The 16968-nt window shown below is 44.6% G+C and overlaps 1 protein-coding gene across 1 annotated transcript in view; it reads left to right on the top strand.

Moving 5' to 3' along the window:
- The first annotated feature begins 4664 nt into the window (after positions 1 to 4664).
- ints3 (integrator complex subunit 3) overlaps positions 4665 to 16968 on the top strand; it is a 28761-nt gene continuing 16457 nt past the window's right edge. Inside the window, 13 exon segments of the mRNA XM_078290282.1 lie at positions 4665 to 4893; positions 5652 to 5735; positions 6521 to 6604; positions 6812 to 6925; positions 11292 to 11376; positions 11563 to 11629; positions 13449 to 13590; positions 13918 to 14047; positions 14960 to 15057; positions 16126 to 16134; positions 16136 to 16318; positions 16563 to 16613; positions 16615 to 16651. Of these exon segments, the coding sequence (XP_078146408.1) occupies positions 4810 to 4893; positions 5652 to 5735; positions 6521 to 6604; positions 6812 to 6925; positions 11292 to 11376; positions 11563 to 11629; positions 13449 to 13590; positions 13918 to 14047; positions 14960 to 15057; positions 16126 to 16134; positions 16136 to 16318; positions 16563 to 16613; positions 16615 to 16651 (1168 nt within the window). The 5' untranslated portion in view covers positions 4665 to 4809.

Raw genomic sequence — 16968 nt, 5'->3', positions numbered from 1 at the left:
TGTGTTTTGTTTGGGGGGGGGGGGGGGTAATTTCCTGTGTTTGATTTCTGTTTTCTGGATTTTTATTATAAAATCAGCAGAGAAACAGGAAGAGTCGACTCTCACTGTCTGAAACCTCACATCAACTTTCTTTTCTTTTTCAGTAATATTCTTATTACTATGTTTCTTATTATTATGTTTATTGCCAGTTGGTCCTGGTGGCTCAGTCTGATAGGTTCTTAGGAATGACGCACAGGTTGGGTCTTCCTCTTGCTCTCTCTGTCTGGCTTGATGCAGCTCCACCCACCCAGATCAGCTCGGTACAATAAACTACAAGTGTTATCTCAAGTAGAAATGAGACTAAAACCAACTGAGTGTGACATTCGATGAAGATGAAACAACAAACAGTTTCCTACCTGCTGCTAGCTAGCTGAGGATCATCTAGCTAGCTAACGTTAGCATGTTCAGCCTCTCAGTAACAGGAGAGCAGAGCAGCAGCTCAGAATGGGACCAGTTCATTTTCCCAGTATATCTGTATCAAATTAAAAGTTTCTGCAACAGAAATTCATGTCACTTCTAACAAAAATCAAAGTGCTGGACGGCTGTTTGTCAGTTCAGAGGTTGTGGCTTCAAGCCTCAGTAAGATAGTATTTTTTGAAAGCCAACGTCCTGAGAAAAGATTGAAAAGCTCTGAGAAACAATCAGAATCAGGTTTATTGCCAAGTAAAGTTCACAATACAAGGAATTTGCCTTGGTATGTAGGTGCATACAATAAACATGGAGAAAAATAGGAAGTAGAAATAAAAAAAGCACAACAAGTACTGTAAGTCAAAGTCAAGAATATAAATATAAAAAAACAAAGCTAGGGACCAGTCTGACCCAGTGGCTCAGACTGCTGGAGGACTACATGACAGATTGGAGGTCGTGGGTTCGAGCCTGAGGAAGTCGGTGTCTTTTGAAAGCCAACATGCCGAGTAAAGATCGAAAAGCTCTGAGAAAAAAAGGCTCTCGACCAAAGCGACCCAGCGGCTCAAAGAGCTGCACGGCATCTCGGAAGTGTTCAGGTTGTGAGTTCAAGCCTGACTCACTCACTGGGTTTTGAAAGCCGACATCCAGAGGAAAGAAAAGAGCTGAGAGTGTGAAGCGACCTGGTGGAGAGACGGAGTCGTCAACACACACCTGGAGACGTGAGGACGAGGCGTCGCTGGTTCAGTTCCCGCTCCGTCACCAGGAGCTGGAACACCAAGAAACCTTTCCATCTGCAGTGAGGAGGTTGGAAAGAGACATTTTACCAACATGTCAAGGTTTCTGGAAGTGTTTGTCTCGCATGATGTGTGCATTGTAAAAACAAACAGCCACCACCTGCTCATAAGGAGAAAGGCAGTACCAGTGTTGACTCGAATTTTATTGCTCTGTATGTTTGTTTACATATAGTGTCTCTCCAGTGAATTACATGTAGTGTCTGTACCTAAGTCTTCTATATATCTGTCTGTAGCAGCTGTAGTCTTTACCAGTCCTGATAAAGACTTCACAGACTGAGTTCAGCAGCAACATCTCTCCTCCATCAGGGATTGAACCAACATCCAGACTGACAGATAAACCAGCTGCTGATCCTGCTGAGCTGTTTCTGAGGTTCAGCTTGTTCCTGTTCATCATCTTATTTCTACAAGTCTTCACACTGCTGACAACAAGAACATGAAACACTTCAGACTGAGAGAGCCGGGACTCAAACCGGCGTCTTTATGAAAGACAAGCAGCTGCTGATCTCACTGAGCTACAGACAAGAAGCTCTGACTCTTCATTCATCAGTTTATTTATAGGTTCTGTTAATATAGAAGTGTTCAAACTACTGATGATGAATGACATCATCTCAGAGCAACAACCAACCTGCTGGGATCTTAATCAGCTCGTTAAGATGATTGAACATGATTGAAACTTGAGGTTTGAAGCAGCAACCTGCTGCATCACATCCAGCTGTTTATCCCACTGAGCTAGTTTTCCTTTTCTTCTTCTGCATTAGTAAGTCCTGCCCGACACTGTAAGGATCTGTCAAGCGGCTATGTAATGATGTGTGTATGAAACATAAACAACAGGGTCAGAAATTAACAGGGGCTCAGGAAAAAAATACCGTTGAATGTTAAAAAATGAATTAATAAATGAGCGGGCAGAAAATGAGCCTCATAATTAGGAGTTCTCTCTTTTGCTTTTCACTCTGATTGATTTTTTTGTTTGTTGAGTTGTCAAATAAGTCGTAAGTAGCAGCAATGGGAGTAATAGTAGTAGTAGTAGTAGTTATTTCAAACTACTCAGATTGCAGTACTTTGTAGAATAGATCAGATTTCTATTAAATGAAACAGGAACTTTCAGATTCAGATTGCATCACTTTATTTTCACTAGAACACACTGATGATCCTGTTGAGACAAGAATCCTGATGAGGAAACAAGAAGAAAAACAAACAGGCATCCAGTCAGAAGTTTTAAAGTAAAACTGTAGACAGACGTGTTTTTGTTTTGTTCCCACTTTTGAACCACCAGGAACCTGCATGGTGTTGTTGCTTTAGCTTTGGTTTTATTTGTGGCTTTTCAGTTTTGTTCATTTTGTTATTAACCTTGTTTAAGTTTTTTGTTTTGACATGTCATTGTGGTTTGAGGGCATTTTTCTTTGGGTTTTTTCATGGTTCATTTGAGGTTTTAAGTATTGTGATGTTGCTGGTTTGTCACTCACCTTGTCTCACCTTGCTGCTGCTGCCTGGTGGGATTTGACCCCAGGCCTCCAGGCTGACCTGTGACTCCAGAGTGGAGGGTCTTACCTCGACACTATGGGAGGGAGGCTGCTCCACAAACACTAAGTACCAAAGGGAAAGTCAAGAACTTATTAAGGAGCAAGCTCGTAGGAAATTCAAATGCAAATACTGCAAGAAGCCATATACAGTTCCACTTCATATTTAATGTAAACACACCTACCTGCTTAATACTACCAATACTACTGGTACTGCTAATACTACTATACTACTACTAATAGAACTACTTCTCATAATAATATTGTGATTAATATCCACACTATACCAAAATGGATTATGAGCGTTGTTGACTTTTTATAGTAAGTATTGAGTAATTGCTTATGAATGTTATAATAACTAATTACATTAATATTATATGTCACCTCCCTATGGTCGCCACACCACTAAGATAGGTCACAACCAACACTGCAGTCCCTAATGAAAAATCACCATAATGTAGCAGAGTTGTGGACTCGAGTCACATGACTTGGACTCGAGTCAAAGACTTGCAACTCGACTTGGACTTTAACACCAGTGACTCGTGACTTCACTTGGACTTGAGCCTTTTGACTTGAAAAGACTTGATACCTTCTCCCAAACCCAAAGATTAAAAAGTATGTTATTTAAAAAGTGTGCCACGAATTAATTCATTTCCCTTCATTTCCTGAATCAACTAACGTTAACGCTATTCATTCCCAGCAAGTCGACACTTCATTTCCCAGATCCACTTTGTTTGAACCGATCTGACAGCAGCCAATCAAGTTGCAGGAGAGAACCATGAAGAAGTAACGTTACGTTACTGAGCGCCAGTTAGAAAAAATGATACCAAAGATAATTTCGTTCGCGTACAAAAACTACGCGGTGGTCAACCAAAAACTAACTGCAGTATGCAGAACATGCGGGTCGAAAATTACAGACGGAGATGCAACAACTTCCAACTTCGTTCGACATTTGAAGCTGCACAAAGAACGGTAAGTCGAGGCTAATATAGTAACGTAATTAGCGAGCCAATGCTTAGCTAACGTTACAGCTATATTACATGCTATGTTACAACAGATATTATTACTCTGTTGTTAAAATGGCATTACATTTGGTGAAGAGCGCATTATGACTTGTTTAGGACTCGAAACTCAAAGTTTAGGACTTGGGACTTGACTTGGGACTTGACTCGGGACTTGCCTGTCTTGACTTGGGACTTGACTCGGGACTTGCCTGTCTTGACTTGGGACTTGACTCGGGACTTGCCTGTCTTGACTTGGGACTTGAGTGCAAAGACTTGAGACTTACTTGTGACTTGCAAAACAATGACTTGGTCCCACCTCTGTAATGTAGTTTTCCTGTAGTGTGTCTGTGTGTTTATACTGATCTTACTGTACACTTTATGGCAGTTTTGCCCCCTTTGATATCACTGCACTGTTTACTGTGGTATATTTGTATAGTATCCTTCTAAAGTTTATTACAGCATTTCTATAGTTCTTTCCCATATGGAGTGAGTGTGAGAGAAAGGGAAAGAAAGCTGTTTTTTACTCTAAAGCACTCTCATCACTGATGATAAAAGAATCTTCACTTTACTTTGTTCAGATTATTTATTTATGAACAGTTGAGTTTGGGAGTAAAACGCGTTTCCATGCATGTGCTCCTCAGAGCAACACGGCTGGGGATTGGCCACATCTTGGTCCAGATTTTCTCTCCTGTCATTGGTCCACACGCACTTCACTCGAACGTTTAAGTAAACTGATTGGTCAGAAGTCCCCGCCAGGCCCCGCCCCCCTCGGCCCAGAGTGAAAGAGTTCTTCCGCCAGGCCGCCGTCCCTCCGGAAGCCGTCAGTCGGTGTCGGACAGTCAGAGAGCGGACAGAGAGCGAGAGGCAGCCGAGAAATAAGTTTAAAAACACACAGTCTCCGCCGAAACCCTGACAGATAGAGTCTCCAACACGGACAAGTGTTCGAGGCGCTCCGGTACACCGAGAAAGGCTTTTATAAACCCCCCTGAACCCCACAGTCCCGGCCCTCTCAGCTCCGCGGGGCCCGGCGAGACGAGGCGGGAGGAGATGGAGCCTTCACCGGCGAAGGCGAAGCCGCAGGGCCGGCTGCTGGTGTCCACCCAGCTGGATGCTAAAGACGAGCTGGAGGAGGTAGGGTCGCCGGGCTAGCTGTACGGATACACGGACAACATTAAATAAGCCAAGCTAACGGTAACTCACGCGCCCCCGGCTGAATAAAGAGCAGGTTTCTAATCATAACAAAAACCAACGGATACAAAGAGACACGGAACCATTTTTGTGAACCTGCATGTTGCTAGCTAGGCTAGCTAGCAGGTGGCTAGTATCGTTAGCTTAGCCAGCCTGCCGTTATCTGACAGAACAGTTTGCTGTGTAGCTGCAGCCGGTCGGCCTGGCTTCACAGCGGCTCTGTGCTTTTGCAGAGCTGATAGTTGAGGAAAAGTCGCAGAGCTAGTAACTAGTTAGCCTAGCATGCTAATCATACGTAAACATATGGATGAGACACAAAGTGATGCGCATGCGCGTTGCTTGTCTTTCGCATGTCAAAAAGAGCATGAGATGCGGTCCTTGACACTGTCTTCCAACTTCTAACTCATATTTGTTGTTGTTGTTGTTGTCTCGCTGTGTTGCTGTCCCACTGACTGATGCTGATGGGAGTGTGTGTTTTCTGTGTGTGTGTGTGAGTGTGTGTGTGTGGAAGGTGCATGCCATGCTGCATCTGTGTCATACAAGGGTGTGTGTTTGTCAGCTGAATGTTAGTCTATAATGTGTAAGTGTGTGTCTGTAATGCAACAGTTTGTCTGTTGTCCTCTAGTGGTTGGAGGTGTGTGTGTGTGTGTGTGTGTGTGTGTGTGTGTGTTTCTAATGACCCACTGTTATGTGCTGTGCAGCGATTGGAGAGGTGTGTTGGAATCGTCCAGTCGTTGACCAATGGGCTTTCAGAACGGGAGGCGAACGACGCTCTGACTGCTAATGTAAGAAACACATACACACTGATAATACTACAACTAATACTACTACTGCTGCTACTAATACTACTACAGGTTAATGTAAGAAACACATACACACTGATAATACAACTAATACTACTACTGCTGCTAGTAATACTACTACAGGTTAATGTAAGAAACACATACACACTGATAATACTACAACTAATACTACTACTGCTGCTACTAATACTACTACAGGTTAATGTAAGAAACACATACACACTGATAATACTACAACTAATACTACTACTGCTGCTAGTAATACTACTACAGATTAATGTAAGAAACACATACACACTGATAATACTACAACTAATACTACTACTGCTGCTACTAATACTACTACAGGTTAATGTAAGAAACACATACACACTGATAATACTACAACTAATACTACTACTGCTGCTAGTAATACTACTACAGATTAATGTAAGAAACACATACACATTCACTGATAATATACTACTACTACTAATATTACTACTACTGCTACTAATACTACTATTACTACTTATACTGTTATTACTAATACCACCGCTACTATGACTAATACTTCTGCTACTGCTACTTCTACTACTACAACTTATTCTACTACTTATACTGGTATTACTACTACTACTGCCACTGCTACTACTACCACCACTACTACGACTAATACTACTGGTACTACTTCTTGAGTTAAAATAAATGTTGATGCCACATGTATGTAGACTTTGGTTTTCCTCTAACCCGTCTCTCCTGCCCCCCCCCCCCCCCCCCCCCCCCAGGTGTGTAAAGGCCAGCAGCAGCATGAGGAAGTGTGTTTGGGTCTGTTCAGTCTGGTTCTCACAGAGCCGGCTCAGGCCCAGAGGGTGAGAGTCTTATAAGTATTCTGTTTTTGTATTGTGTTTTATTGAATTCAGATATCGTCCCGTCACTGACTGACACTCCTGAAGCCTTTGAGGAAAATGATATCCAACTATTAGCCAAAGGCCAATATATAAAGTATGTAACTATATAGTGAACTGTGTGTGTGTGTGTGTGTGTGTGTGTGTGTGTGTGTGTTTGCTCGTGCTCAGTGTTACAGAGACCTCACGCTGGTCAACAGAGACGGGATGAACGTGATTCTGGTGAAGATCAACCAGATCCTCATGGAGAAGTTCCTCAAGCTGCAGGACGTTCCCCGAACCCAGGTACTGTTCTACTGTAAACACACAGAACACAGTACTGTTCTACTGTAAACACACAGAACACAGTACTGTTCTGCTGTAAACACACAGAACACAGTACTGTTCTACTGTAAACACACAGAACACAGTACTGTTCTACACAGTACTGTTCTACTGTAAACACACAGAACACAGTACTGTTCTGCTGTAAACACACAGAACACAGTACTGTTCTACTGTAAACACACAGAACCCAGTACTGTTCTACTGTAAATACACTGTTCTACTGTAAACACACAGAACACAGTACTGTTGTACTGTAAACACACAGAACACAGTACTGTTCTACAGTGTTCTGTTCTACTGTAAACACACTGTTCTACTGTAAACACACAGAACACAGTACTGTTCTACTGTAAACACACAGAACACGGTACTGTTCTACTGTAAACACACAGAACACAGGTACTGTTCTACTGTAAACACACAGAACACGGTACTGTTCTACTGTAAACACACAGAACACAGGTACTGTTCTACTGTAAACACACAGAACACGGTACTGTTCTACTGTAAACACACAGAACACAGGTACTGTTCTACTGTAAACACACAGAACACAGGTACTGTTCTACTGTAAACACACAGAACACGGTACTGTTCTACTGTAAACACACAGAACACAGTACTGTTCTACTGTGTTCTGTTCTACTGTAAATACACAGAACACAGTACTGTTGTACTGTAAACACACAGAACACAGTACTGTTGTACTGTAAACACACAGAACACAGTACTGTTCTACTGTAAACACACAGAACACAGTACTGTTCTGCTGTAAACACACAGAACCCAGTACTGTTCTACACAGTACTGTTCTACTGTAAACACACAGAACACAGTACTGTTCTACTGTAAACACACAGAACACAGTACTGTTCTACACAGTACTGTTCTACTGTAAACACACAGAACACAGTACTGTTCTGCTGTAAACACACAGAACCCAGTACTGTTCTACACAGTACTGTTCTACTGTAAACACACAGAACACAGTACTGTTCTACTGTAAACACACAGAACACAGTACTGTTCTGCTGTAAACACACAGAACCCAGTACTGTTCTACACAGTACTGTTCTACTGTAAACACACAGAACACAGTACTGTTCTACTGTAAACACACAGAACACAGTACTGTTCTACACAGTACTGTTCTACTGTAAACACACAGAACACAGTACTGTTCTGCTGTAAACACACAGAACCCAGTACTGTTCTACACAGTACTGTTCTACTGTAAACACACAGAACACAGTACTGTTCTACTGTAAACACACAGAACCCAGTACTGTTCTACACAGTACTGTTCTACTGTAAACACACAGAACACAGTACTGTTCTACTGTAAACACACAGAACACGGTACTGTTCTACTGTAAACACACAGAACACAGTACTGTTCTACTGTAAACACACAGAACACAGTACGGTTCTACTGTAAACACACAGAACACAGTACGGTTCTACTGTAAACACATAGAACACAGTACTGTTGTACTGTAAACACCGAACACAGTATGTTCTACTGTAAACACACAGAACACAGTACTGTTCTACTGTAAACACACAGAACACAGTACTGTTCTACTGTAAATACACTGTTCTACTGTAAACACACAGAACACAGTACTGTTGTACTGTAAACACACAGAACACAGTACTGTTGTACTGTAAACACACAGAACACAGTACTGTTGTACTGTAAACACACAGAACACAGTACTGTTCTACAGTGTTCTGTTCTACTGTAAACACACTGTTCTACTGTAAACACACAGAACACATTACTGTTGTACTGTAAACACACAGAACACAGGTACTGTTCTACTGTAAACACACAGAACACAGGTACTGTTCTACTGTAAACACACAGAACACGGTACTGTTCTACTGTAAACACACAGAACACAGTACTGTTCTACTGTGTTCTGTTCTACTGTAAACACACAGAACACAGTACGGTTCTACTGTAAACACACAGAACACAGTACGGTTCTACTGTAAACACATAGAACACAGTACTGTTGTACTGTAAACACCGAACACAGTATGTTCTACTGTAAACACACAGAACACAGTACTGTTCTACTGTAAACACACAGAACACAGTACTGTTCTACTGTAAATACACTGTTCTACTGTAAACACACAGAACACAGTACTGTTCTACTGTAAATACACTGTTCTACTGTAAACACACAGAACACAGTACTGTTGTACTGTAAACACACAGAACACAGTACTGTTGTACTGTAAACACACAGAACACAGTACTGTTCTACAGTGTTCTGTTCTACTGTGTTCTGTTCTACTGTAAATACACAGAACACAGTACTGTTGTACTGTAAACACACAGAACACAGGTACTGTTCTACTGTAAACACACAGAACACGGTACTGTTCTACTGTAAACACACAGAACACAGGTACTGTTCTACTGTAAACACACAGAACACGGTACTGTTCTACTGTAAACACACAGAACACAGTACTGTTCTACTGTGTTCTGTTCTACTGTAAATACACAGAACACAGTACTGTTGTACTGTAAACACACAGAACACAGTACTGTTCTACTGTGTTCTGTTCTACTGTAAATACACAGAACACAGTACTGTTGTACTGTAAACACACAGAACACAGTACTGTTCTACTGTAAACACACAGAACACAGTACTGTTCTACTGTAAATACACTGTTCTACTGTAAACACACAGAACACAGTACTGTTCTACTGTAAACACACAGAACACAGTACTGTTCTACTGTAAATACACTGTTCTACTGTAAACACACAGAACACAGTACTGTTCTACTGTAAACACACAGAACACAGTACTGTTCTACTGTAAATACACAGAACACAGTACTGTTCTACTATAAACACACAGAACACAGTACTGTTCTACTGTAAACACACAGAACACGGTACTGTTCTACTGTAAACACACAGAACACAGTACTGTTCTACTGTAAACACACAGAACACAGTACGGTTCTACTGTAAATACACTGTTCTACTGTAAACACACAGAACACAGGTACTGTTCTACTGTAAATACACAGAACACAGTACTGTTCTACTGTAAACACACAGAACACAGGTACTGTTCTACTGTAAACACACAGAACACAGTACTGTTGTACTGTAAACACACAGAACACAGTACTGTTCTACTGTAAACACACAGAACACAGTACTGTTCTACTGTAAATACACTGTTCTACTGTAAACACACAGAACACAGTACTGTTCTACTGTAAACACACAGAACACAGTACTGTTCTACTGTAAATACACAAAACACAGTACTGTTCTACTGTAAACACACAGAACACAGGTACTGTTCTACTGTAAACACACAGAACACGGTACTGTTCTACTGTAAACACACAGAACACAGTACTGTTCTACTGTAAACACACAGAACACAGTACTGTTCTACTGTAAACACACAGAACACAGTACTGTTCTACTGTAAATACACTGTTCTACTGTAAACACACAGAACACAGTACTGTTCTACTGTAAACACACAGAACACAGTACTGTTCTACTGTAAACACACAGAACACAGTACTGTTCTACTGTAAATACACTGTTCTACTGTAAACACACAGAACACAGTACTGTTCTACTGTAAATACACTGTTCTACTGTAAACACACAGAACACAGGTACTGTTCTACTGTAAACACACAGAACACAGTACTGTTCTGCTGTAAACACACAGAACACAGGTACTGTTCTACTGTAAACACACAGAACACAGTACTGTTCTGCTGTAAACACACAGAACACAGTATGTTCTCCTGGACCGGTCAGTCACAGTACCGGAGCGGTAGATGTGCTTCTTGTTGTTGTTGTTGTTGCTGTTGTTGTTGTTGACTCTGTGTGTTTCCTGTCGGCTCACAGCCCGGCTGGTTCAGCTGTCGGCTCACAGTCTGGAACCAGGAGAGGGGCGGCCAGTCATTTAAAATCTGATTCTAGACGTTTCTGCCTCAACGCAGAATCACTCAGGAATAAATTGTGATTCATCTAAGAATCGATAATAAACACAGTTTGACCGACTGTTGGTTTGACATTATTTATGCAGCAGTTACTTTATTCATCTAGTTAGTTTTTACTTGGTCTGGTTTAGTTTAGTTAAATGGAGGGAAGGAGGTTTCTCTCTCTCTCTCTCTCTCTCTCTCTGACTAATGCAAAACCAACAGTGCAGTCAGTCTCTCCCCCACCCCCCCCCCAGTCGTCCAGGCTGACCCCCCCCCCCAATATTTACCTGAACTAAACCAAACCAGTAATGAAACCACCTGTTCCTGTGTGCAGCTGGTGTGGCTGGTCAGAGAGCTGGTGAAGAGCGGAGTGATGGGAGCCGACGGCGTCGTCATGACGCTGATGAAACAGATCGCAGGTCAGACACACACACACACACACACACAGAACACAGAAAGCCACTTCCATTATCCTAAGCTGGAGAACAACATGTAAACAATCTGGAGCTGTCAGAGCTGGGAATTCATTTTATATTACTGTTGTCATTGTGTTGTTATTGTGTGTGTGTGTGTGTGTGTGTGTGTGTGTGTGTGTGTGTGTGCAGGCGGAGACATCTCCAATAAGAACCTGTGGCTGGCGGAGAACGTCCTGGACATCCTGGTGGAGCAGAAGTATGTTCAAACTGTTCTCCTGGAGCTTTGAGAGGCTTTTCCAGGCGGGAGAGTCAGGGAACATCAGGGAGAGTCAGGGAACATCAGGGAGAGTCAGGGAACATCAGGGAGAGTCGGGGAACATCAGGGAGAGTCAGGGAACATCGGGGAACATCAGGGAGAGTCGGGGAACATCAGGGAGAGTCGGGGAACATCAGGGAACATCAGGAAGAGTCGGGGAACATCAGGGAGAGTCGGGGAACATCAGGGAGAGTCGGGGAACATCGGGGAACATCAGGGAGAGTCGGGGAACATCAGGGAGAGTCGGGGAACATCAGGGAGAGTCGGGGAACATCAGGGAGTCGGGGAACATCAGGGAGAGTCGGGGAACATCAGGGAGAGTCGGGGAACATCAGGGAGAGTCGGGGAACATCAGGGAGTCAGGGAACATCAGGGAGAGTCGGGGAACATCAGGGAACATCGGGAGAGTTGGGGAACATCAGGGAGAGTCAGGGAACATCAGGGAGTGTCAGGGAACATCAGGGAGAGTCGGGGAACATCAGGGAGAGTCGGGGAACATCAGGGAGAGTCGGGGAACATCAGGGAACATCAGGGAGAGTCAGGGAACATCGGGAGAGTCGGGGAACATCAGGGAACATCAGGGAGTCGGGGAACATCAGGGAGAGTCGGGGAACATCAGAGAGAGTCGGGGAACATCAGGAAACATCAGGGAGAGTCGGGGAACATCAGGGAGAGTCGGAGAACATCAGGGAACATCAGGCAGTCGGGGAACATCGGGAGAGTCGGGGAACATCAGGGAGAGTCGGGGAACATCAGGGAGAGTCGGGGAACATCAGGGAGAGTCGGGGAACATCAGGGAACATCAGGGAGAGTCAGGGAACATCGGGAGAGTCAGGGAACATCAGGGAGTCGGGGAACATCAGGGAGAGTCGGGGAACATCAGGGAACATCAGGGAGAGTCAGGGAACATCGGGAGAGTCAGGGAACATCAGGGAGAGTCGGGGAACATCAGGGAACATCAGGGAGAGTCGGGGAACATCAGGGAGAGTCAGGGAGAGTCGGGGAACATCAGGGAACATCAGGCAGTCGGGGAACATCGGGAGAGTCGGGGAACATCAGGGAGAGTCGGGGAACATCAGGGAGAGTCGGGGAACATCAGGGAGAGTCGGGGAACATCAGGGAACATCGGGAGAGTCAGGGAACATCAGGGAGAGTCGGGGAACATCAGGGAGAGTCGGGGAACATCAGGGAGAGTCGGGGACCATCAGGGAACATCGGGAGAGTCAGGGAACATCAGGGAGAGTCGGGGAACATCAGGGAGAGTCGGGGAACATCAGGGAGAGTCGGGGAACATCAGGGAGAGTCGGGGAACATTGGGGAATTTTCCAAACTCCTCACTTTCCAGGAATCCAGCCGGATGTATTTTCATCTGGCTTCCCACACTCATCACATCAGCTGGTTTTCAGAGTGAAAAACAACATGAACAGACCAGCGATGGGACGATTCAGGATTCAATACATACGGATTGTAACATTTTTGTATTGAGAGATATATAGAATTTCAATATATCGTCCCATCACTAGAACAAACCAGGAAGGAGGAACAGATTTAGGTCATTGAAGCTCTGAGTCAGTCAGGGAAAGTTTTGGAAAGTCCTGGAAGAGTCGCAGCTGCAGTGTCTTGTTTCTGTTTTTTCTTTTACAGACTTTATCGTCTTGCTGCCTGTTTCTTTGTTTTCTTTCTTTCTGGATAAAAATCTGTTTAATTTCCTCCCTGTCCTCTCACACACACACTCCACACTCCACACACACACTCACAGGGAGTGGGTGCTGAAGAGCGGGATGCTGATCGCGATGTCGGTCTACACTTACCTCCGTCTGATCGTGGACCACGGGACGCCCAACCTGCTGCCGCTCAGACAGAAGGAGGTGGACTTCTGCATCAGCATGCTGAGGGAGAAGGTGAGGAGGCAAGGGGGGAGGAAAGGGAGTGAGGGAAGGAAGGAAGGATAGAAAGAGGCAGACTTCTGTATCTATATAATGAGAGAGAAGGGAAGGAAGGAAGGAAGGAATGAACAGTTAGACAAATATCAGTTGATAATATTAATCTCCTTTCATCTCATCTCATCTGCCTGTCTCTCTCTCTCTCTTCCCCCCCCTGTCTGTCTCTCTGTCCATGTCTCTCCCCTCTCCCCCCACCTGTCTCTCTCTCTCTCTTCCCCCCCCTGTCTGTCTCTCTGTCCATGTCTCTCCCTCTCCCCCCACCTGTCTCTCTCTCTCTCTCTGTAGTTCATGGAGTGTTTCATCATCGGTAGAGATCTGGTTCGGTTGCTGCAGATTGTTGCTCGGATCCCGGAGATGGAGCTGCTGTGGAAAGACCTGCTGCACAACCCCCAGGCCCTGAGCCCTCAGTTCACTGGTACTGCTGACCTGTGTGTGTGTGTGTGTGTGTGTGTGTGTGTGTGTGTGTGTGTGTGTGGGGGGGGGGGGGGTCTGGTCTGGTCTGGGTTTGGTCTGTTCCTGAACATTCAGAGAGACTTCATGGTAAACTCCAGTTCAGTTCCTGCAGTTGGGATGTGAACATCACCCACACAGAGTTTGAATGGATAGAACGGTCTTTCCACTGTTCTCTATGGTATTTTGGCTAGTAAACCAAAACATGGCGTCTATGGTTAGTTTCTATGGTGACAACGGAAGTTTGTCCATTAAGGCCGTAAAGTGTGTCACACCGGCCGCCGCACAGAGTGAGCGGGTTAGCTTTGTAATGTTACAAGACGAACGTTAAATGAATAAAATGTGACGACTTACCAACAGTAATGTAGAGCGATTAAACCCAATCGCTCCCCCTTGAGCAGCTCACCCCCCCCCCTCCCCACACACACACACACACACCATTTGAATGGGAAAGACGGTTCTATCCATTCAAATTCTGTGGTCACCCGGCTGTAAGGAAACAGAATTAAATGTGCATTGAATTGGAATGACAGGAAACAGAACTGACCATTAAATTCCATGAACTTCCACTTCAACTCAACTTCCAACTAAACTACTGCTTTCAACTAAATTCAACTTCGTGAAATTCCAATTCAGTTTCAATTCTGTTTCCTGGAGGTTTTTTTCCAGTTCCTCAGCTGAACTGAAAGTTGTTGTAAGTAAAATAGAAATACAATAGAAATACAAAGGAAATTTGCTTAGTTTTAGTTTTTGATGATTTATTTGCTAGGTAGCTGAAAGTGAAAGGTGTTTTGAGCAGGAGTTTTTTTCCCGGTCTCAGTTTGCCATTTGTGTGTGTGTGTGTGTGTGTGTGTGTGTGTGTGTGTGTGTGTGTCAGGTCTGCTCCAGCTGCTGACGGCTCGCACTTCCAGAAAGTTCCTGGCCTGTCGCCTCACACCGGACATGGAGACCAAGCTGCTGTTCATGACCTCCAGGGTAACACACACACACACACACACACAGAGACACACACACCCTCACACACACACACACACACACACACACAGAGACACACACACACACACACACACAGGTAAATTAAGGTTTTATCTTCCTTGTCAGTCTCATATTTGAGACTCCCAGTTTCCTCCAGACCCCATCCTCTGTCACTGAACAGCCAATCAGATCGCTCCGCTCTTCTTGCAGCAGCAGCCTGGGCTCTGATTGGCTGATTAGAGGTGTAACGGTCGTTTCTGTCTGATGGGAGTCCAAAGTCGGCAGAAGAAGCGTCCTGATACTTTCATAATCATAATTATTTTGAAAGACATTCTGCCTTCAAAATAAAAGCCTAAAAATTAGTCACTGGCACTTTTGGAAAAAGCAATAATTAACTACTGGTTTTTGAAGCAGACTCTACTGGTTTCAGACTCTACCGGTTTCAGACTCTATTGGTTCCAGACTCTACAGATTTCAGACTATACTGATGTCTGACTCTACTGGTCTCTGACTCTACTGGTCTCTGACTCTCCTGGTCTCTGACTCTCCTGGTCTCTGACTCTACTGGTCTCTGATGTGGTCTCCTGGTCTCTGACTCTACTGGTCTCTGATGTGGTCTCCTGGTCTCTGACTCTCCTGGTCTCAGACTCTACTGGTCTCTGATGTGGTCTCTCCTGGTCTCTGACTCTCCTGGTCTCAGACTCTACTGGTTCCAGACTCTACTGGTTTCTGATGCAGACTCTACTGGTTTCTGATGCAGACTCTACTGGTCTCTGACTCTACTGGTCTCTGATGTGGTCTCTCCTGGTCTCAGACTCTGCTGGTCTCTGATGTGGGTCTCTCCTGGTCTCAGACTCTGCTGGTCTCTGATGTGGTCTCTCCTGGTCTCAGACTCTGCTGGTCTCGGATGCGGTCTCAGACTCTGCTGGTCTCTGATGCGGTCTCAGACTCTGCTGGTCTCTGATGCGGTCTCAGACTCTGCTGGTCTCTGATGCGGTCTCAGACTCTGCTGGTCTCTGATGCGGTCTCAGACTCTGCTGGTCTCTGATGCGGTCTCTCCTGTTGCAGGTGCGGTTCGGGGCAGCAGAAGCGGTATCAGGACTGGTTTCAGAGACAGTATCTGTCGACGGCGGAGAGCCAGTCGCTACGCTGCGATCTGATTCGCTACATCTGCGGCGTGGTCCATCCGTCCAATGAGGTGCTGAGCTCCGACATCCTGCCGCGCTGGGCCATCATTGGCTGGCTGCTCACCACCTGCACGGTAAGGGGGCGGGGCCTACAGCCAGGCGGTCTGTTGAAGGAACTGGATCAATGAAATCAAGGTTTTCCCCTCATCAGTCAGTTTGATTTGAGTGTTTTCTCAGATAAAATGAATTCTTATTCCTCTCTCTCTCTCTCTGCCTGTCTCTCTCTCTCTCTCTCTCTTTCTCTCTCTCTCTCTCTCTGCCTGTGTCTCTCTCTCTCTCTCTCTCTCTCTCTCTCTCTCTCTCTCTCTCTCTCTCCAGTCTAACGTAGCAGCCTCCAACGCCAAGCTGGCTCTCTTCTATGATTGGCTGTTTCTTCAGTCCTGAGAAAGACAGCATCATGAACATAGGTGACACACACACACTCTCTCTCTCTCTCTCTCTCTCTCTCTCTCTCTCTCTCATCACTCCCTCTCTCTCTCCCAGTCACTCTGAGCCACTTCATGTGTCTTGAGCTGATCAGATATCTATATAAAGCCAGGTGGAAATTTGATCTGTTATCTGAAAATAAAACCACATGTTCAGAGCTTCCATGTTCAAGTTCGGCTACTTATTGATAAACAGAGATACTAACAACATACTGATCTCTAGTATGACGGTGGTTGTTGGGGGGGGGGGAGGGGGTTCATTTCAATGAGATTCAATACTTGTCCTTACTAGAGCTGAA

Source organism: Centroberyx gerrardi, chromosome 19, assembly GCF_048128805.1.
Source record: "Centroberyx gerrardi isolate f3 chromosome 19, fCenGer3.hap1.cur.20231027, whole genome shotgun sequence".
In the NCBI taxonomy this organism is placed as follows: Eukaryota; Metazoa; Chordata; class Actinopteri; order Beryciformes; family Berycidae; genus Centroberyx; species Centroberyx gerrardi.
This window is presented reverse-complemented; position numbering and strand designations above follow the sequence as displayed.